The sequence below is a fragment of the Gallus gallus genome, chromosome 1 (assembly GCF_016699485.2).
Source record: "Gallus gallus isolate bGalGal1 chromosome 1, bGalGal1.mat.broiler.GRCg7b, whole genome shotgun sequence".
Taxonomy (NCBI): domain Eukaryota; kingdom Metazoa; phylum Chordata; class Aves; order Galliformes; family Phasianidae; genus Gallus; species Gallus gallus.
This window is the reverse complement of record NC_052532.1, coordinates 4,669,746-4,690,099: the sequence shown is the minus strand read 5'-3', so window position 1 is coordinate 4,690,099 and position 20,354 is coordinate 4,669,746. Positions and strand designations below refer to the sequence as shown.

Genomic DNA, 20,354 nt, shown 5'->3' with positions numbered 1-20,354 from the left:
GAGCAAGTCAAGAGCCAATGGGTGACAATTAGAGACTGAGGCAGCAAAGGGAGCCTTGTGGTTGGTGTCTACTACAGGCCACCAGATCAGTCAGAGCCTGTCTCCCTCCAGCTACGTGAGATTTTGGGATTGTAAGTGCTTATTCTGCTGGGGGAACTTCATATCATAGAATCATAGAATGGCTTGGGTTGGAAGAGACCTCAAGGGTCATCAAGCTCCAACCCCCTGCTACAGGCAGGGCTGCCAACCTCCATATCTAATGCTGGACTCGAGCCACCATCTGCTGGAAAAGTAGCACAGTGAGCTGTAGGCAATCCAGAAGGCTCCTGGAATGCATTGAGGATAACTTCCTGAGTCAAGTAGTTGGCAGTCCCACCAAGGGGAATGTAATACTGGACCTATTGCTCACCAGTGCAAATGAACTGATTGTTGATATCAGGATTGGAGACTGCCCGGGCTGTAGTGACCATGCTATGGTTGAAGTCATGCTCCAGAGGGACATGGGACAGGTGAAGAGTAAAATTAAGAAGCTGAACTTTAGGAAAGCTAACTTTCAGCTCTTCAGGGAGTTAGTCAACAAAATGCCCTGGGACTGTCCTCATGGGCAGGGGTGCGGAGCAGAGCTGGTAGATCTTTCAGGGGGGTTTCTTCAGGGCACAAAGCTCTCCATCCCCAGGTGAAGCAAGTCAGGAAAGGAAGGCAAGTGACCGGCATGGCTGAACTGGGACCTGCTGGTCCAAATGAAGAGCAAGAAGAAAATGCACAGGCAGTAGAAACAGGGACAGGTACTGTGGGAAGACTGTAAGGAAGCTGCTAGACTCTGTGTATGGATGGGGTCAAGAAAGCCAAGGCACAGCTTGAACTGAACTTGGCTAGTGATGCCAAAAAGAACAAGAAAGGCTTCTACAGGTACCTCAACCAGAAAAGGAAAGACCAGGAGGGCATATCCTCCCCTAGTGAGTGACACAGGCAGGCTGGTAACAACAGACAAGGAGAAGGCCGAGGTAATTATTATTATTATTATTATTTTTTTACCATGGTCTTCCCTGATAACTTCTCACCACACAGTTCTCAAACATTTGGTTTGGTAGGAGGAGATCAGGGAAGCAAAGTCCCTCCCACAGTAAGTGAAGATCAGGTTCATGACCACCTGAGAAACCTGAACATCCACAAGTCTGTGGGTCCTGTTGAGATGCATCCCACAGTCCTGAGGGAATTGGCTGATGTGGTTGCCAAGACACTCTCTAAGATACTTGAAAAGTTGTGGCAATCAAATGAAGTCCCTGGTGACTGGAAAAAAGGAAACATCATATCCATCTTTAAAAAGGGTAAAAAGGAAGATCCTGGGAACTACCGACCTGTCAGTCTCACCTCTGTGCCAGGGAAGATCATGGAACAGATCCTCCTGGAAGCAATGCTAAGGCACATGGAAGGCAGGGAGGCAATACAGGAGAACCAGCATGGCTTCACCAAGGGCAAATCCTGCTTGATTAACCTAGTGGCCTTCTATGATGGTGTCATTGCATCAGTGGACAAGGGAAGAGCTACTGATGTCATCTATCTGGACTGCAGTAAGACCTTTGACACATGTCCCTCCTCTGAACGTGCTCCAACAAGTCCACATCTCTCCTGTACTGAGGACTCCACATCTGGAGGATGTACTCCAGGTGAGGTCATACCATCAACAAGAAGTGGATTCAAGGTTCCAAATTCGCTTTTCAGATAAATGTCTTCTTTGAAAATGAAACTTTCTTCTTAAACAGTGAAAGAGAAGTTAAAGTACAATTTCAGCTTACTCTCTGTACCTCCCAGCATAGGGCTGAACTTTGGGAGCACATTATGTGCAGATTTGTGGCTTGGACACATACTCTGTGAGAACAGGATGGCTAGATCCAATTGCCTTCAGGTTTGAGAGAAGATTTGAATTTGTGGCCACTGTGGCCTGAGCAGAATGCCTGAGGTCTGAATTGAAAGAGAATGGATTTAGCTTTACAACAAGATGCCTTTTCCAGGAATAATGTTGGTTAAGAGGTGCTTGCCAATGTTTCTTATACCTTTCCCCTTTGGGAAGATCAGGGTCCTGACCAGACAAAAAAAGGGATGAAGAAAAAAAGAACCAAATACAATTTTGTTCTTTACAGTTCTTCTGTCTCCCTGACAGGTCTGAGAGGTCCTCAGAGGAAAATAAGTCTTTTTCTCTTCACGGCAGTGGTTTTGGATGAGCCCTTTCAGATCTTTTGCTGGATGTGAGAACCTGATTTTTGGGTAACTATGAGAAAAAGATCAGTTAGGAAATGGGGACTTAACCAAATGACAAAATGTTAAGTATTCACAAAATTCACGTAGCATGAACCAGAGAGGGCCTTAATTATTTTTCCCTGAGTTCTATAGTTCACTGAGAGAGTCTTGAAATAAAATACTAATTTGCCAAAACCTGGCAAATATGCACCACTTGCACCGCTTGCAGGCCTTTCTTCAATTAGCACTTGAAAACCATGCGTTCCTTCACAAGCCATCCTTGATGTTTTATAAATGTTATCGTTAAAACATCATCTCTACTTCCTTTAATGCATTTTTTACAGCTGCAGTAAAGATATTATTTCAGTTCAGGCTGCAGACTCTCATCCTGACAAGAGACCTCAGTTACCTCTCATAGGATATTTCTAAAACAGCAAATGCTACCTAACTTTAAGCTAATAGCCTGCAAGAAGGCTCTATCTGTATTTACAGTGCAATCTTAGCTGCAGAAGTATGGGTTAGGAGCATGACAAAAGTAAGTGCACAGATACAGCAAATCTTTCAGAAGAGGGCTTGATCCCCTGGCTGGGTTTCACCCTTTGGATTAGTGGGGGTGTTTCCTTCCAGAAAAACACTTGAGTGTGCAGGAAGTGAGGTGGTCATGGTTTTGGGACTGAAAATCATAGAATCATATAATCATTGAGGTTGGAAAATGCCACTAAGATCATCTAGTCCAACCCTCAACCCATGCCTGTGACTTCTCTAGACCATGTCCCTGAGTGTCCCATCTATCCTTTCCTTGAAAACCTCCAGGGAATGTGACTCCACCACATCCCTGGGCAGTCTGTTCCAGGCTGATGCAATAAATACTGCAACTTAGGAATCAGGAAGAAGCCTGACTCCAGCCTGGAAACATCCATTAAATCTACCCCATGCTAACTTCCACAGTGTCTTCCCATGGATGGCTAAAAACCCATCAATTCTCTGAGAAGTTGTGTTTGTTACACCCCTCCCCCATCTCTGATGAGAAACACGCATATACATTCTTGAGGGTAAAAATTACATGTAGAGACAGCTACATTCTTGGTAGCCATAAGAGAAGCACAAAGGAGTTCATAATGATCATATTAGAAGTGAAATGAGTGGGAGGAACAAATACAATAAGAATCGCGTTACGTTTCTTAGAATCTTTATGAGTCCCAGACCAATACATCATCCAACAAATGAACTTTAGTTTTGTACACTAGAAGACAAATGCTGCCCAAGACAGAAGAATGTGTTCGTCCATGTCATGGCTTTACGATTTTTGTTTTCAGTATTCCACATCATGATATCATGTAGTGCACTGGGAGTTAAAGAGTTAATGCCCCAGTTCCATGGACTGTCAACAGTTCCAAGGTACTTTTCACAGAAAAGAAAAACTACATCTCCCAGAAGACTTCACTGTTCCGTTTCCATTTTCTTTTCAGTGGGAAAGATAAAACTGCTTGCGAGTCACAACACTCCTGTTTTTCTGCTTGTTTCCTGTGGTGTGTGCTCCCTGGCCATCTTGCCTTCAGCATTAGAGTAAGGCCTTTGGTTTTGGACACTCTCTCTCTCATTTATTTATTAGCTTCAATTCCAATTATATTGTGTTGTATTATCTCGCGTTCTGCTATCATATTTAGTAAATTAGTTTTTATTCCCTAGCTTATTGCTGCTGTTTTGTTTTCAGGACCATCTCCCTACCCTTCCACTTTCCCCCTTCCCCTTAATCCCGGGATATAGGTCCTTGGGTCCCACCGCACAATTTAGTCATGGAACCAGGCTGAACCAGGCCAGAACTGAAACAGCCACAAAGCATCTCGTAGAGTAATGAGTGCTGCAATCTCAGCTAGGCATTTGGGTTCAATTCCTGTTTAGTGACTTCCTCTGTTCAAGCAAGAAGCCAAAGTCATAAGGAAAATGTCAAGAAGGGAATTACTAACTTGCCCTCTGACAGAAAACCTGAGATCTAGTGGTAAATAGCAGAGTAAGTTACACTAAAATATACAATTACCTGTTACTATTTTTCATTCACACATTCGTGATGATATGCCAAAGTGCTGGTGCCTGACCACCTTCCAAATAAATAATTCTTTCCTAACATCTAGCCTGAGTTTCCTCTCTTTCCATTTAAAGTCATTCCCCATTGTGCTATCAATGTCTAGTCATGCAAAAAGTTGTTCCCCCTCCTGCTCATAAGCTCCCTTCAAGTGCTGCAAGGCCACAGTGACGTTTCCCTACACCTTTCTCTTCTCTTAGCTAAACCACATTAAGCTGGGCATCATCTACCTGTGGATCCCAGTTACATAATGTAAACGACCCATTTAAAACACAGAGCAGAGGAGTGGGGAGCAATCATTCCCTTCATCCTAGAGTGAAGCAATATTTTTTCCTCACGAACCTTTCATCTGAAATAACTTTCTAATACCCTTACCAACAGCTGAAATTGGCCTCAAGAAACACAGTGGGTTGTTCTAATACAATTTCGCACTCCACGTGACGGATCCATATAGAAACACTAAGGTTGGAGAAAACCACTAAAATCATCTATTCCAACCACATACCCATCCCCACTGTGCCAACTAAAAATGTCCCTCAGGAAGATAAAACAAAAAAGCAAATTTTCCAGTGGGAAGGGTATTATTCCCAAGCATATTTCACAAGAACAAAATGTTGATTGTGCTGAGAATTTGGTGACAAATCAAAGCTGGCAAAATGCTGTGAACAAACAGAGAGCTACATTGCAGTAGCAGTTAGGACAAAGAAGGTGACAGGTGAAGGATGGTGGTTCATAAGTTCACAGTTTCATACATCACACGTTGCTGCTAAAGAGGCTGCAGTACTGAATCGCAGAACTGTAGGGGTTGGAAGGGACCTCTGGTGATCAGCGTGTCCAAATTGCCTGCCAGGGCATGCTCAGCAGGCTGCACAGGTAGGCATCCAGACGGGTCATCCCTCCCATGCCCACTGAACATGCCCCTCAGTGCTACATCTCCATGGCTCCTGCACGCATCCAGGGACGGTGACCCCACTGCCTCCCCGGGCAACCTGTTGCAGTGCACATCCACTCCCAAATCCCCGAGGAAAGCATTTCCCCTACAAGTTAATCTCATCTCCTCTTTTAGACTAAAGCTTGTTCAGCTTGCCCAATACCTTCAAACCACGTAGAAAGTCACTCACCACGCACGCTAGATACCAAATATGCTGTTGACTTGCAAATGTTTACTAGACTGTCTAGAAACCTAGGCTGGACTCAGCCAAGAAATGCTAGCGTGGCTCCAGCGCTGCAGCCTTGGCCAAGGGACATCTCCGCTCGTGGCTCTGGCCGGGGCAGCAGTGCCAGCAGGTTGAGGGAAGCCATAATTCCTGACGTGACTCTGCACTGCCTGCCAGAGCGTCTGCTCTGTTGCCTGGGGACCCAGGCCCACACCCTCTGTGAGGCGATGACCGTGATGTCACACTGGGTGTCAGGGAGCGGCCATTGTGACGCGTGAGGCTTGGAGCACAGCAAAGGCTGCGGGGCTCAGCCCCGTGTCAGTGCGGCCTGGCAAGGCGCAGAGAGAGCAGGGACTCTTGCAGTGCTCGCTGTTAATGCACATGATGTCCAGTAGGAAGCGGAAGGCCTCCAGCTCGGAGGAGCCAGGTGAGAGCACAGCATCCCGATGCTGGGCAGAGGGGTTCTGGGCCTCTGCCTGCGGCTGAGAGCGGAGAGGGGAGGAAGGGGCAGGCAGGAGCTCCCAGGCAGGCATGGGGCTGGGCCCCTCTGCTCCTTGGCAAGGGGGCCCAGCTTGGGCTGTGGCTGCCTTGGGCCTGCCATGGCCCCTTCCCCTCCACCACCTCCAGCCAGCACGGCAGGCACAGAGCAGGACCCTGGGGACAGCCCTCAGGGACACCTGGTCCCGCCAGCTGCTCACCGCTGCTCGCATTTGCTCTCTCCTCTGCAGTGTGTGCGCTGTGTGGCCGGGCAGATGTCGATCCGAACGTCTGCGGACACACATTTTTTGCGAGTGGGATTCACGTCCATGAGTTCTGCTTGGTGAGTTCCCCCATGGCCTCCTCCCAGATTCCTACTGGGGCTGCTCCTTTCCCTTCCGTCTTCATGAGATCCTCCTCTTTTCTCTCCGGCAGATGTTTGCCAACACCATTTCCGAAGCACGACCAGCATGGGTGGGACCTGAGGGCCTCCCCGTTGCTGTCGTCAGACGCGCAGTCAGGCAGGCAAACCAGAAGGTGAGGACCTGAGTGGAGCGGGGTGTTTTGTGCCAGGAGGGGCTCACAGCAGCTTAGCTGGGACCCAAAGAGAGCAATCACAGCCCTTCCAACCGCCTCCAGGACAAAGTAGTCCTGCCATAGGAGATGAGCCCTGTCCGCCAGGCTGCTTTGTAGAGCGTGACCCAGCCGTGCCCACATCCTGTGCCCTGCCCAGAGGTGTGGGACCAGCCACGGAGGCCCTGAGCGTGCCGCTGATGGGGCTGTTCTGTTCTTTACAGCAATGCTTTGTCTGTGGCGAGAGGGGGGCTGCCATCACGTGTGCAGAGAGTGGCTGCGAACGCAGCTTCCATCTGCCCTGCGCCATGGATGGGGAATGCGTCACCCATTTCTTTGGGCCACGCAGGTAAGGGCTGCCGGCAGCAGCCAAGTCAGTGAGGAACCCACAGCGATAGCTCCCAGCAGCCTGCCCGAGCCAGAGCCAGAGCCAGGGCCCGGGGCTGCTTCCTGGTCCTCTGCCCTCCTCGCCGCGCTTCTCACCGTGCCCATCCCTTCCATCTTCCCCCAGCTCCTACTGCTGGGAGCACCGCCCTTCACAGGAAAGTCGGGAAGCTCCAGCTGAAGGCACCAACTGCCTCATCTGCCTTGAGCCCATGGGGGACAGCTTGTCCTACCACACCATGGTGTGCCCAGCGTGTGCGCACTGCTGGTTCCACCGGGGCTGCATCCAGGTAGGAGCCCTCCCCTCACCCTGCAGGCACGCTTGGCGCTCAGCAGCACCAGGCCCCGCTCACGCTCCCACTGCTTGTGCTTCTCCTGCAGCAACAGGCCTTGAATGCTGGCGCTTGGTGCTTCCGGTGCCCCAGTTGTCAGGACATCCTCATGTTCTTAGCAGAGATGTTCCTCATGGGGATCCATATCCCACTCAGGTTGGTGTCCATCTGCCCAGTCCTACTGGCATTAAGGCTGCAGTGCTGGGCCTGCCCAGGGACTGTCTCGGCAGGCCTGGCCCTTGGCTGTCTCAGGAGCATGTGCCCCAGCTTCATGGAGGTGCTGGAAATGGAGTTGGGGCGGATGTGCTGAGATCACCTTGGATCTTATGCTGGAGACACTGGGGGCTCATCACTTCCCCTCCCTTCTCTTGTAGAAGACCACTATGGGAGGAAAGTGATGCGTATGAATCACTTCTAGAGAGGCACAGCCGCTGCAATGCCTGCGAGTGCCTTTACCGTGGCGGCAGAGAGCAGGCAGAGAGAGAGGGGTGAGTTACCGCAGCAGCTCTCTGGGGCCCTGCGGGGGATCTCAGCCTCACCAAAGGCTGGGGGAGCAAGAAGGACTGAGCACCACAGATGTCCTGTGCCGGGCACTCCCCGGCTTGGCTCCCTTTGTCCTCACAGCCACAACCCTTTGGCTTCCCCAGGCCCTGGCAGCTGATCCTCTGCAGCTCCTGTGCTGCTCAAGGCACTCACCGGCGCTGCTCCACTTTGGCAGACACCGCAGACAGCTGGGAGTGTGACAGCTGTGCTGGCCTGGGCACCGGTAAGATGCAAACAGTTCCATCAGTCCCTGGGTTGGGGTCAGGCATTGGGTGCTCGGGTCAGCGTTGCCAGAGTCCTTAAAGCGACGGTGTGCAAGGTGTGAATAATTTTCCCCAATGAGAAAAGCTTTCACCAGGTTCTTGGTAGCTTGCTCATAATCATCAAGTGTAACGCCTGCACAGTAGTCCCCTATCGTTGAAACTCTCTGAAACTCTGGTACACGGTACAGCACCTGGACTGTTGTAGGAGACAGAGTAGGAATGGCTGATGGTGCTATCTGAGTCTCTCTGCCCCAGGAGGGATGACAGCCTGTCGCAGCTGGGGGCTGCAGGTTCATCCCGCTGACCTTCCCGCCTTCTCTTACAGCCTCCAGCGCAAACATGGAGCACGCCGGCTCCAGCAGTGCCAGCCGGGAGGGACTGAGGCCATCCCACAGCTCCTCGGTGCTGGGGAACATCAGCTCCGCATCCAGCAGCCAGGCAGCGTCGGGCCCGTCGCTCAGTTCCCAGCTGCCTGAGCACAGTGGCCATCCCAGGGAGCCTGAGACAGAGCTCCGGCCACGTTTACACGAGGATCAGAATCCCTCTGAGCAGCGCCGAGGGCGTCGAAGGAGCAGACGGACACCAGCCCCCGGTGCTGAGAGCAGCTCCCAGACCTCCACCAGACAGAGGGCATCGGGGTCCTCCACAGAGTCCCCAGCAGCTGCTCACACAATGCGTCTCAGGCCGCGGCGGGCAGGCCAGACGCGAAGCCGCTCCCCATTACGCGCTCGGGCCTCACATTCACCAAACCGGCCCAGAAGACAACGTGGCAGCAGGCAGATGCCCTTGAGGGAGTCCTCGCTGCCTGAAGACAGGCGACAGTCCACCCGCCAAGGACGGTCCCGCACACCAATCTGTTCCACAGTGGGTCGTTAGGCTGCAAATTCCCACAGCCGGCCCTGAGGCGACCATGAGAGCGGGAGCCGTTGCGAACACCACGACACTCCCGAGTCCACCTTCAAAATGAACATCACCACAGCCAGCATCAAAGATCTATGTAAAAGCAGCTGTGTTCCATCCCCAACTGCTGGCTCTGGTCCCCAGCAGCCAACACAATAACACCGAGACACTCCCGAGTCCATCTTCAAAATGAACATCACCACAGCCAGCATCAACGATGTACGTACGGGCAGCTGTGTTCCATCCCCAGCTGCTGCTCCTACGTACATCTTTGATGCTGTCCCCAGCAGCCAACACAATAAAGCTGGGTGACCTCACACTCCTTTGTTGGCTTCATTCTTTGCTGCTTTTCCTGAAGTGGGCAGAGGTAGAGACCTCGACCACAGGGTTCTTTCCTCCCCAGCGCCTTCCAAGACCTTCCTCCCCATGGGCCAATCCAGGTTGCGCTGGGTTCTGGGCCCATCTGCGGGGGAGACAAAGTGTCCAATATCCTCACGGACCATCGCTGCTCTGGCAGGGGCAGCCCAGCTCCACGCTTCTTTCTGGGCTTGGGGTGCCATCGTGTTCAGGGTACATGTCAGCCTCAGGGCTGCTGCCAGCTGCCTGAGAGCCTGGGCTATTCCCCTGCGTGTGGGCAGTGCGGTCAGCTCTGAGGGCTGCTTCCGTACGGTGTCAGTCAGTCACAGACACGAGACAAAACAAACTGGCTGCAAAAGTCAGCTGGTGTCGTAAGGAAAGACACTCCTCAGATGGAGATGGAAGAAGAGGGTGACAACGTAGCTGGGCCGTCACGAGAAATCTCTGGGCAAGAAGCAGGAATGAGCGCAGGGAGGGCGCAGGGAGCACCTGCGCTCCCCTCAGGGTGGTCGACGCCCAACTCTGAGGTGCTCTGGGTGGAGCTGGAAGTGATGGCGGCTAAACCCCAACGTACAAAGGCTGTTCTCCCGGTGCACGGCTCCCAGGAGTGTGGGCACACAGGGCGTGGTCCACTCAGGAGGTTGTCCAGGGCGAGGCAGTCAACTCCGCACCTCAAGGTCGCCTCCACCAAGAAGGAAAGAGAGGAGCTGTGGTAGGCGACTCCCGTCTTAAGGGAACAGAGGGCCCTGTATGTCAGCCAGACCCTACCCACAGGGAAGCGTGCCGCCCGCCTCCCTGTGATGCGGGCAGGCACATTACCAGAAAATTTCCTGGCCTGGTTCCCCCCTCTGCTTGTTATCCCTTTCCGCCAGTTGAGGCTGGCAGTGATGAAGTTGCTGAGGGAAGCCTAAGTGCCATCAACAGCATGCCAGGGGACTGGGGCACTTAGTCGATGGAGTGAGGAATGTTTTCCTGTGCCCCTTCAGTGTCAGAGAATGATAGTGAGAGGGTGAGGAAATCCCATCTGTTAAATACATGGCTGAGAGGCTGCTGCCACTGTGGGAATTTTGGCTTTTTTTGTCCACGGGGAGACTCACAGATGGGTCCCACCTGTCTCAAAAGGGGAAATGGATCCTCAGGAGCCGGCGGTGCTCATTGAGAGGGCTTGAAAGTAGGTACGAAGGGGGGAGGGGATAAAACAAGGCTCACTGGAGACGAGCCTGGGGGTCCCATGACAGGGCTGGGGGTGAGGCCAACAGCTCAGCTCAAGTTCACCTACATTAATGCACACAGCGTGGGCAACAACATGAGCCCTTTGTCACCTGGCTGCTCTGACGCCAAGCAACAGAGCCCGTAGCCTGGACTTAGTGAGCTGCGAAGCACGGCATCTGGGATCCCTTTCTAAGGAAGGGGACGTTGACAAAGCAATTGGTAAAGGGACATGGGCCCCGAACTTCTGGAGATATCCCTTCAAAGAAGACCGTACAATCGTAGATCCGGTATGTTCCCCAGGCATGCGGACGACCATAGAGGAGGGTGTCAAGTGCCTGAGGCATTTTTTTCTGTGCTGCAGGTGAAGTATGATGTTAAAGACATGAGGGGAGATACAGGGTGGATGTTGGGAGGAAGTCCTTTAATTGGAGGGTGGTGACAAAGGGAAGGCGAGCAATGTCGTTTACCTGGACTTGAGCAAGGCCTTTGACATTGTTCCCCGCCACATCCCTGTCTCCAAATTGGTGGGATGTGGATTTGATGGGTGGACCAGCGGATGGACAAGGAATTGATTGAAAGGCCGCAGGCAAAGTGTGGTGATTAATGGTTCTCTGTCCAGGTGGAGGCCAGTAACAAGCAGTGTCCCCCAGGGGTCTGTCTTGGGACCGATGCTCTTTAGCATCTTTATCAGTGACATCGATGACGGAATTGAGTGTAGCCTCACCATGTTTGCTGACGACACCAAGCTGAGTGGCACGGTTGACACAGTGCCAGGAAAGGATGCCATTCAGAGTGACCTCAACAGACTTGAAAGGTGTGCCCAGGTGAATCTCAAGAGGTTCAACACTGCAAAGTGCAAGGGTTTTGCACTTGGGCCAGCAAAATCCCGGGCATATATACAGACTGGAAGCAGCAGTCCTTGAGGGTAGCCCTGCAGAGAAGGACCTGGGGGTCCTGGTGGATGGAAAACTGAGCGCGAGCCAGCAGTGTGTTCTTGCTGTTCGGAAAGCAAGTGGTATCCTGGGCTCCATCAGAAGAAGGATGACAGCAGGGACAGGGAGGTGACTGTCCCTCTCTGCTCTGCCTTTGTGAGGCCCCATCTGGAGTACTGCGTCCAGGCCTGGAGCCCCCGGTACAAGAAGGACAGGGAGCTGTTGGAGAGGGTCCAGAAGAGGGCCACAAAGATGATCAGAGGGCTGGAGCACCTCCCCTATGAAGACAGGCTGAGGGAGCCGGGCTTGTTCAGTCTGCAGAAGAGAAGGCTGCAGGGTGACCGTACCCAAAGGGAGCCCATAAACTGGAGGGGTGTCAACTCCTTGAAAGGGTAGATAATAGCAGGACGAGGGGAAGCGGTTTCAAGTTGAAGGAGGGAATATTTCGGTTGGATTTCAGGGGCAAGTACTTTACTATGAGAGTGGTGAGGTGCTGGGACAGGCTGCCCAGAGAGGCTGTGGATGCCTCTGCTCCCACCTACCATTTACAGGGCAAGCGGTCTTACAGAGGAAACAGCAGAGCTCATTATGCTTTGCCAGCGCTCTCTGTTAACAGCTGCATCTTTTGAGGTGGTCATAGATCCTCTGCCACTTTGGATTTTGTCTCACCCAACACAGTTTTTCCAGCTCAATTTAGGTGTAGACTTGAAGGAAGTCATGTCATGGGTAGGCCAGTTTCCCGCCAGTGTCTGCATAAGGGTTGCCGCTTTGATGTTTATAAATGAGCATTTTGTTTGAGCAGGACAAATCCAAACAGAGATGCCGATCATCCCCCAAGGCATGATGCCAGCCCGTATCTCACATCAGGTCCTACTTGTCTTCAGGGTCTCGCTTCACTTCCTCTCCAAGCCTTGGAATATCTCACTTTCTACACAAGTTCCCCAGGGTCTCTAGTAAAAGTATTCAACACTCCGGTTAAATGAAAAATGAAATAATACTTGTAAGAAAAGGAACAAAGAGGAATGACAAACTTTTGAGGAAGAGGGAGCAGGCAGGGTTTGTCTTTGGAGAGAGAGAGAGAGAAATGGCCAAAAGGGCACTGCAGTGAAAAGGCACCAAAGGAAGAGAACTTTCATCTGAGCCCATCTGCAGTCACAAAAGCTCAAGCCGTGCTGGAAGGAATGTGCTTGGGCAGTCCACGGTTCATGAACAGGAAGTCTGGGGGTTTTCTCTCTCTTGTTTCAAGCAAGCCTTGGGGTGACTCAAGCATGCGTCTGCGAGCGTGGAAGACTTGTACTCTGTAGCTAAGGTATGATGCACACCATTACCATTACCGTTTTCCTTCCTGCCCACAGCACAGAAGTAGATTGGAGGAGCTGTGCACTTGGGACAAACACTGAAGATAAGACGCTCAGCTTGTGGCGGCGGTACTTTGGCAGAGATGGTTGCCACAGCGTCACAGAAAAGCTTGGGCTGGAGGCAACCTTAGAAGCTGAACTAGTTCCAACCACTTGCTATGGGCAGGGTTGCCACAATAGAAGGTTAGAATAGGATGCCATCCAGCGTGGCCTTGAACGCCTCCAGGGATGGGGCATCCACCGTTTCTCTGGGCAATCCTAAAGATGCTCAAGTTCGGAGCTCATTCAGCTCTGCAGGAGAGGCTGTGACTCCAGGGCACCAGGTGTACTGCTCTTGACCTGCTTAAGCTCTCTGAAAAGCTGACTGGTGTCAAAGCTGGCTTTCTAAGCTCTCTCAAGCTTTGTCTCCTCGTCCCCTGAATTTAGCATCTGGAGTGAACACGAGGATCTTCTCAGCTGTCTAAAGGGACCCCCAGCGCTCAGCTAGGTAAGCAGAGTTCACAACCCAGGCTCTGATTCCCAGTGCCTGCAGCGCATGGATGCAAAGCTATTGGAAATGCATGGCAGCTGCCCAGAGAAGCTGGATCCCAAGTCAGTCAGGGTTGTGGTGCTTCCCCCCGCCACCCCTTCCACTCCCCCGCCCCCCCCCTTTTTTTATCCTTTTCTTTCCTCTCATTACAGGCTTTAGAGATGGAAGGCCAAATATGTGCAGGAGCAGGGGCAGCCCAGCAGCCACTGTAGAAAACTGTGCAAACCCATCCCGTCCTACAGCCCTGCTCTTGCGTCCCATGCCTGCCGGAAATACTTCCCAGGGTTTGTTGCAGGCTCTATGTTAAAGCTTTGATTTGTTACTCTATGTGAGTATTTTTTTAACCATGCCAGTGAAGATCTTTGCGACGAGGGCTGCCCTGTACGTAGACAAAGGGAGATAAAACAAAAAAGCAAATTTTCCAGTGGGAAGAGTATTATTCCCAAGCATATTTCATGAGAACAAAATGTTGATTGTGCCGAGAATTTGGTGACAAATCAAAGCTGGCAAAATGCAGTGAACAAACAGAGAGCTACATTGCAGTAGCAGTTAGGACAAAGAAGGTGACAGGTGAAGAATGAGAGATGGTGGTTCATAAGTTCATAATTTCATACATCACACGTTGCTGCTAAAGAGGCTGCAGTACTGAATCGCAGAATTGTAGGGGTTGGAAGGGACCTCTGGTGATCAGCGTGTCCAAATTGCCTGCCAGGGCAGGCTCAGCAGGCTGCACAGGTAGGCATTCAGACGGGTCATCCCTTCCATGCCCACTGAACATGCCCCTCAGTGCTACATCAGCATGGTTCCTGCACGCATCCAGGGACGGTGACCCCACGGCCTCCCCGGGCAACCTGTTGCAGTGCACATCCACTCCCAAATCCCCGAGGAAAGCATTTCCCCTACGAGTTAATCTCATCTCCTCTTTTAGATTAAAGCTTGTTCAGCTTGTCCAATACCTATCAAACCACGTAGAAAGTCACTCACCACGCACGCTAGATACCAAATATGCTGTTGACTTGCAAATGTTTACTAGACTGTCTAGAAACCTAGGCTGGACTCAGCCAAGAAATGCTAGCGTGGCTCCAGCGCTGCAGCCTTGGCCAAGGGACATCTCCGCTCGTGGCTCTGGCCGGGGCAGCAGTGCCAGCAGGTTGAGGGAAGCCATAATTCCTGACGTGACGCTGCACTGCCTGCCAGAGCCTCTGCTCTGTTGCCTGGAGACCCAGGCCCACACCCTCTGTGAGGCGGTGACCGTGATGTCACAGTGGGTGTCAGGGAGCGGCCATTGTGACGCGTGAGGCTTGGAGCAGAGCAAAGGCTGCGGGGCTCAGCCCGAGCGTCAGTGCGGCCTGGCGAGGCGCAGAGAGAGCAGGGACTCTTGCAGTGCTCGCTGTTAACGCACATGATGTCCGACAGGAAGAGGAAGGCCTCCAGCTCGGAGGAGCCAGGTGAGAGCACAGCATCCCAATGCTGGGCAGAGGGGTTCTGGGCCTCTGCCTGCGGCTGAGAGCGGAGAGGGGAGGAAGGGGCAGGCAGGAGCTCCCAGGCAGGCATGGGGCTGGGCCCCTCTGCTCCTTGACAAGGGGGCCCAGCTTGGGCTGTGGCTGCCTTGGGCATGCCACGGCCCCTTCCCCTCCACCACCTCCAGCCAGCACGGCAGGCACGGAGCAGGACCCTGGGGACAGCCCTCAGGGACGCCTGGTCCCGCCAGCTGCTCACCGCTGCTCGCATTTGCTCTCTCCTCTGCAGTGTGTGCGCTGTGTGGCCGGGCAGATGTCGATCCGAACGTCTGCGGACACACATTTTTTGCGAGTGGGATTCACGTCCATGAGTTCTGCTTGGTGAGTTCCCCCATGGCCTCCTCCCAGATTCCTACTGGGGCTGCTCCTTTCCCTTCTGTCTTCATGAGCTCCTCCTCTTTTCTCTCCTGCAGATGTTTGCCAACACCATTTCCGAAGCACGACCAGCATGGGTGGGACCTGAGGGCCTCCCCGTTGCTGTCGTCAGACGCGCAGTCAGGCAGGCAAACCAGAAGGTGAGGACCTGAGTGGAGCGGGGTGTTTTGTGCCAGGAGAGGCTCACAGCAGCTTAGCTGGGAGCCAAAGAGAGCAATCACAGCCCTTCCAACCGCCTCCAGGACAAAGTAGTCCTGCCACAGGAGATGAGCCCTGTCCGCCAGGCTGCTTTGTAGAGCGTGACCCAGCTGTGCCCACATCCTGTGCCCGGCCCAGAGGTGGGGGACCAGCCACGGAGGCCCTGAGCGTGCCGCTGATGGGGCTGTTCTGCTCTTTACAGCAATGCTTTGTCTGTGGCGAGAGGGGGGCTGCCATCACGTGTGCAGAGAGTGGCTGCGAACGCAGCTTCCATCTGCCCTGCGCCATGGATGGGGAATGCGTCACCCATTTCTTTGGGCCACGCAGGTAAGGGCTGCCGGCAGCAGCCAAGTCAGTGAGGAACCCACAGCGATAGCTCCCAGCAGCCTGCCCGAGCCAGAGCCAGAGCCAGGGCCCGGGGCTGCTTCCTGGTCCTCTGCCCTCCTCGCAGCGCTTCTCACCGTGCCCATCCCTTCCATCTTCCCCCAGCTCCTACTGCTGGGAGCACCGCCCTTCACAGGAAAGTCGGGAAGCTCCAGCTGAAGGCACCAACTGCCTCATCTGCCTTGAGCCCGTGGGGGACAGCTTGTCCTACCACACCATGGTGTGCCCAGCGTGTGCGCACTGCTGGTTCCACCGGGGCTGCATCCAGGTAGGAGCCCTCCCCTCACCCTGCAGGCACGCTTGGCGCTCAGCAGCACCAGGCCCCGCTCACGCTCCCACTGCTTGTGCTTCTCCTGCAGCAACAGGCCTTGAATGCTGGCGCTTGGTGCTTCCGGTGCCCCAGTTGTCAGGACATCCTCATGTTCTTAGCAGAGATGTTCCTCATGGGGATCCATATCCCACTCAGGTTGGTGTCCATCTGCCCAGTCCTACTGGCATTAAGGCTGCAGTGCTGGGCCTGCCCAGGGACTGTCTCGGCAGGCCTGGCCCTTGGCTGTCTCAGGAGCATGTGCCCCAGCTTCATGGAGGTGCTGGAAATGGAGTTGGGGCGGATGTGCTGAGATCACCTTGGATCTTATGCTGGAGACACTGGGGGCTCATCACTTCCCCTCCCTTCTCTTGTAGAAGACCACTATGGGAGGAAAGTGATGCGTATGAATCACTTCTAGAGAGGCACAGCCGCTGCAATGCCTGCGAGTGCCTTTACCGTGGCGGCAGAGAGCAGGCAGAGAGAGAGGGGTGAGTTACCGCAGCAGCTCTCTGGGGCCCTGCGGGGGATCTCAGCCTCACCAAAGGCTGGGGGAGCAAGAAGGACTGAGCACCACAGATGTCCTGTGCCGGGCACTCCCCGGCTTGGCTCCCTTTGTCCTCACAGCCACAACCCTTTGGCTTCCCCAGGCCCTGGCAGCTGATCCTCTGCAGCTCCTGTGCTGCTCAAGGCACTCACCGGCGCTGCTCCACCTTGGCAGACACCGCAGACAGCTGGGAGTGTGACAGCTGTGCTGGCCTGGGCACCGGTAAGATGCAAACAGTTCCATCAGTCCCTGGGTTGGGGTCAGGCAAGGGCTGGCATTGGGTGCTCGGGTCAGCGTTGCCAGAGTCCTTAAAGCGGCGGTGTACAAGGCGTGAATAATTTTCCCCAGTGAGAAGAGCGTTCACCAGGCTCTTGGTGGCTTGCTCATAATCATCAAGTGTAACCCCTGCGCAGTAGTCCCCTATCGTTGAAACTCTCTGAAACTCTGGTACACGGTACAGCACCTGGACTTTTGTAGGAGACAGAGTAGGAATGGCTGATGGTGCTTTCTGAGTCTCTCTGCCCCAGGAGGGATGACAGCCTGTCGCAGCTGGGGGCTGCAGGTTCATCCCGCTGACCTTCCCGCCTTCTCTTACAGCCTCCAGCGCAAACATGGAGCACGCCGGCTCCAGCAGTGCCAGCCGGGAGGGACTGAGGCCATCCCACAGCTCCTTGGTGCCGGAGAACATCAGCTCCGCATCCAGCAGCCAGGCAGCGTCGGGCCCGTCGCTCAGTTCCCAGCTGCCTGAGCACAGTGGCCATCCCAGGGAGCCTGAGACGGAGCTCCGGCCACGTTTACACGAGGATCACAATCCCTCTGAGCAGCGCCGAGGGCGTCGAAGGAGCAGACGGACACCAGCCCCCGGTGCTGAGAGCAGCTCCCAGACCTCCACCAGACAGAGGGCATCGGGGTCCTCCACAGAGTCCCCAGCAGCTGCTCACACAATGCGTCTCAGGCCGCGGCGGGCAGGCCAGACGCGAAGCCGCTCCCCATTACGCGCTCGGGCCTCACATTCACCAAACCGGCCCAGAAGACAACGTGGCAGCAGGCAGATGCCCTTGAGGGAGTCCTCACTGCCTGAAGACAGGCGACAGTCCACCCGCCAAGGACGGTCCCACACACAAACCTGTTCCACAGTGGGTCGTTAGGCTGCAAATTCCCACAGCCGGCCCTGAGGAGTCCATGAGAGCGGGAGCCGCTGCGAACACCGAGACAGTCCCAAGTCCACCTTCAAAATGAACATCACCACAGCCAGCATCAAAGATGTACGTACGGGCAGCTCTGTTCCATCCCCAACTGCTGCTTCTACGTACATCTTTGATGCTGTCCCCAGCAGCCAACACAATAAAGCTGGGTGACCTCACACTCCTTTGTTGGCTTCATTCTTTGCTGCTTTTCCTGAAGTGGGCAGAGGTAGAGACCTCGACCACAGGGTTCTTTCCTCCCCAGCGCCTTCCCAGACCTTCCTCCCCATGGGCCAATCCAGGCTGCGCTGGGTTCTGGGCCCAATCCGCGAGGGAGACAAAGTGTCCAATATCCTCACGGACCATCGCTGCTCTGGCAGGGGCAGCCCAGCTCCGCACTTGTTTCTGGGCTTGGGGGTGCCATCGTGTTCAGGGTACATGTCAGCCTCAGGGCTGCTGCCAGCTGCCTGACAGCCCGGGCTATTCCCCTGCGTGTGGGCAGTGCGGTCAGCTCTGAGGGCTGCTTCCGTACGGTGTCAGTCACAGACACGAGACAAAACAAACTGGCTGCAAAAGTCAGCTGGTGTCGTAAGGAAAGAAACTCCTCAGATGGAGATGGAAGAAGAGGGTGACAACGTAGCTGGGCCGTCACGAGAAATCTCTGGGCAAGAAGCAGGAATGAGCGCAGGGAGGGCGCAGGGAGCACCTGCGCTCCCCTCAGGGTGGTCGACGCCCAACTCTGAGGTGCTCTGGGTGGAGCTGGAAGTGATGGCGGCTAAACCCCAACGTACAAAGGCTGTTCTCCCGGTGCACGGCTCCCAGGAGTGTGGGCACACAGGGCGTGGTCCACTCAGGAGGTTGTCCAGGGCGAGGCAGTCAACTCCGCACCTCAAGGTCGCCTCCACCAAGAAGGAAAGAGAGGAGCTGTGGTAGGCGACTCCCGTCTTAAGGGAACAGAGGGCCCTGTATGTCGGCCAGACCCTACCCACAGGGAAGCGTGCCGCCCGCCTCCCTGTGATGCGGGCAGGCACATTACCAGAAAATTTCCTGGCCTGGTTCCCCCCTCTGCTTGTTATCCCTTTCCGCCAGTTGAGGCTGGCAGTGATGAAGTTGCTGAGGGAAGCCTAAGTGCCATCAACAGCATGCCAGGGGACTGGGGCACTTAGTCGATGGAGTGAGGATTGTTTTCCTGTGCCCCTTCAGTGGCAGAGAATGATAGTGAGAGGGCGAGGAAAACCCATCTGTTAAATACATGGCTGAGAGGCTGCTGCCACTGTGGGAATTTTGGCTTTTTTTGTCCACGGGGAGACTCACAGATGGGTCCCACCGGTCTCAAAAGGGGAAATGGATCCTCAGGAGCCGGCAGTGCTCATTGAGAGGGCTTGAAAGTAGGTACGAAGGGGGGGGAGGGGATAAAACAAGGCTCACTGGAGATGAGCCTGGGGGTCCCATGACAGGGCTGGGGGTGAGGCCAACAGCTCAGCTCAAGTGCACCTACATTAATGCACACAGCGTGGGCAACAACATGAGCCCTTTGTCACCTGGCTGCTCTGACGCCAAGCAACAGAGCCCGTAGCCTGGACTTAGTGAGCTGCGAAGCACGGCATCTGGGATCCCTTTCTAAGGAAGGGGACGTTGACAAAGCAATTGGTAAAGGGATATGGGCCCCGAACTTCTGGAGATATCCCTTCAAAGAAGACCGTACAATCGTAGATCCGGTATGTTCCCCAGGCATGCGGACGACCATAGAGGAGGGTGTCAAGTGCCTGAGGCATTTTTTTCTGTGCTGCAGGTGAAGTATGATGTTAAAGACATGAGGGGAGATACAGGTTGGATGTTGGGAGGAAGTCCTTTAATTGGAGGGTGGTGACAAAGGGAAGGCGAGCAATGTCGTTTACCTGGACTTGAGCAATGCCTTTGACATTGTTCCCCGCCACATCCCTGTCTCCAAATTGGTGGGATGTGGATTTGATGGGTGGACCAGCGGATGGACAAGGAATTGATTGAAAGGCCGCAGGCAAAGTGTGGTGATTAATGGTTCTCTGTCCAGGTGGAGGCCAGTAACAAGCAGTGTCCCCCAGGGGTCTGTCTTGGGACCGATGCTCTTTAGCATCTTTATCAGTGACATCGATGACGGAGTTGAGTGTAGCCTCAGCATGTTTGCTGACGGCACCAAGCTGAGTGGCGCATTTGACACAGTGGCAGGAAAGGTTGTCATTCAGAGGGACCTCAACAGACTTGAAAGGTGTGCCCAGGTGAATCTCAAGAGGTTCAACCCTGCAAAGTGCAAGGTTTTGCACTTGGGCCAGCAAAATCCCGGGCATATATACAGACTGGAAGCAGCAGTCCTTGAGACTTCTCCCTTCTCCCTGCAGATATGGACCTGGGGGTCCTGGTGGAAGAAAAACTGAGCGCGAGCCAGCAGTGTGTTCTTGCTGTTCGGAAAGCAAGTGGTATCCTGGGCTCCATCAGAAGAAGGGTGACAGCAGGGACAGGGAGGT

General features: G+C 53.9%; 1 protein-coding gene across 1 annotated transcript; it reads left to right on the top strand.

Annotated features, from left to right (window-relative positions):
- Window positions 1-5,790: 5,790 nt before the first annotated feature.
- Window positions 5,791-17,904, top strand: LOC121109309 (PHD finger protein 7-like). The gene is made up of 19 exons (XM_040670394.1): window positions 5,791-5,905; window positions 6,207-6,298; window positions 6,391-6,492; window positions 6,753-6,877; window positions 7,040-7,202; window positions 7,294-7,400; window positions 7,619-7,732; window positions 7,892-8,010; window positions 8,376-8,493; window positions 11,199-11,343; window positions 14,755-14,786; window positions 14,987-15,179; window positions 15,272-15,373; window positions 15,634-15,758; window positions 15,921-16,083; window positions 16,175-16,281; window positions 16,500-16,613; window positions 16,773-16,891; window positions 17,267-17,904. The coding sequence occupies exons 1-19, from the start codon at window positions 5,854-5,856 to the stop codon at window positions 17,815-17,817; spliced, it is 2,643 nt and encodes an 880-aa protein (XP_040526328.1). The 5' UTR covers window positions 5,791-5,853; the 3' UTR covers window positions 17,818-17,904.
- The last annotated feature ends 2,450 nt before the right edge of the window (window positions 17,905-20,354 follow it).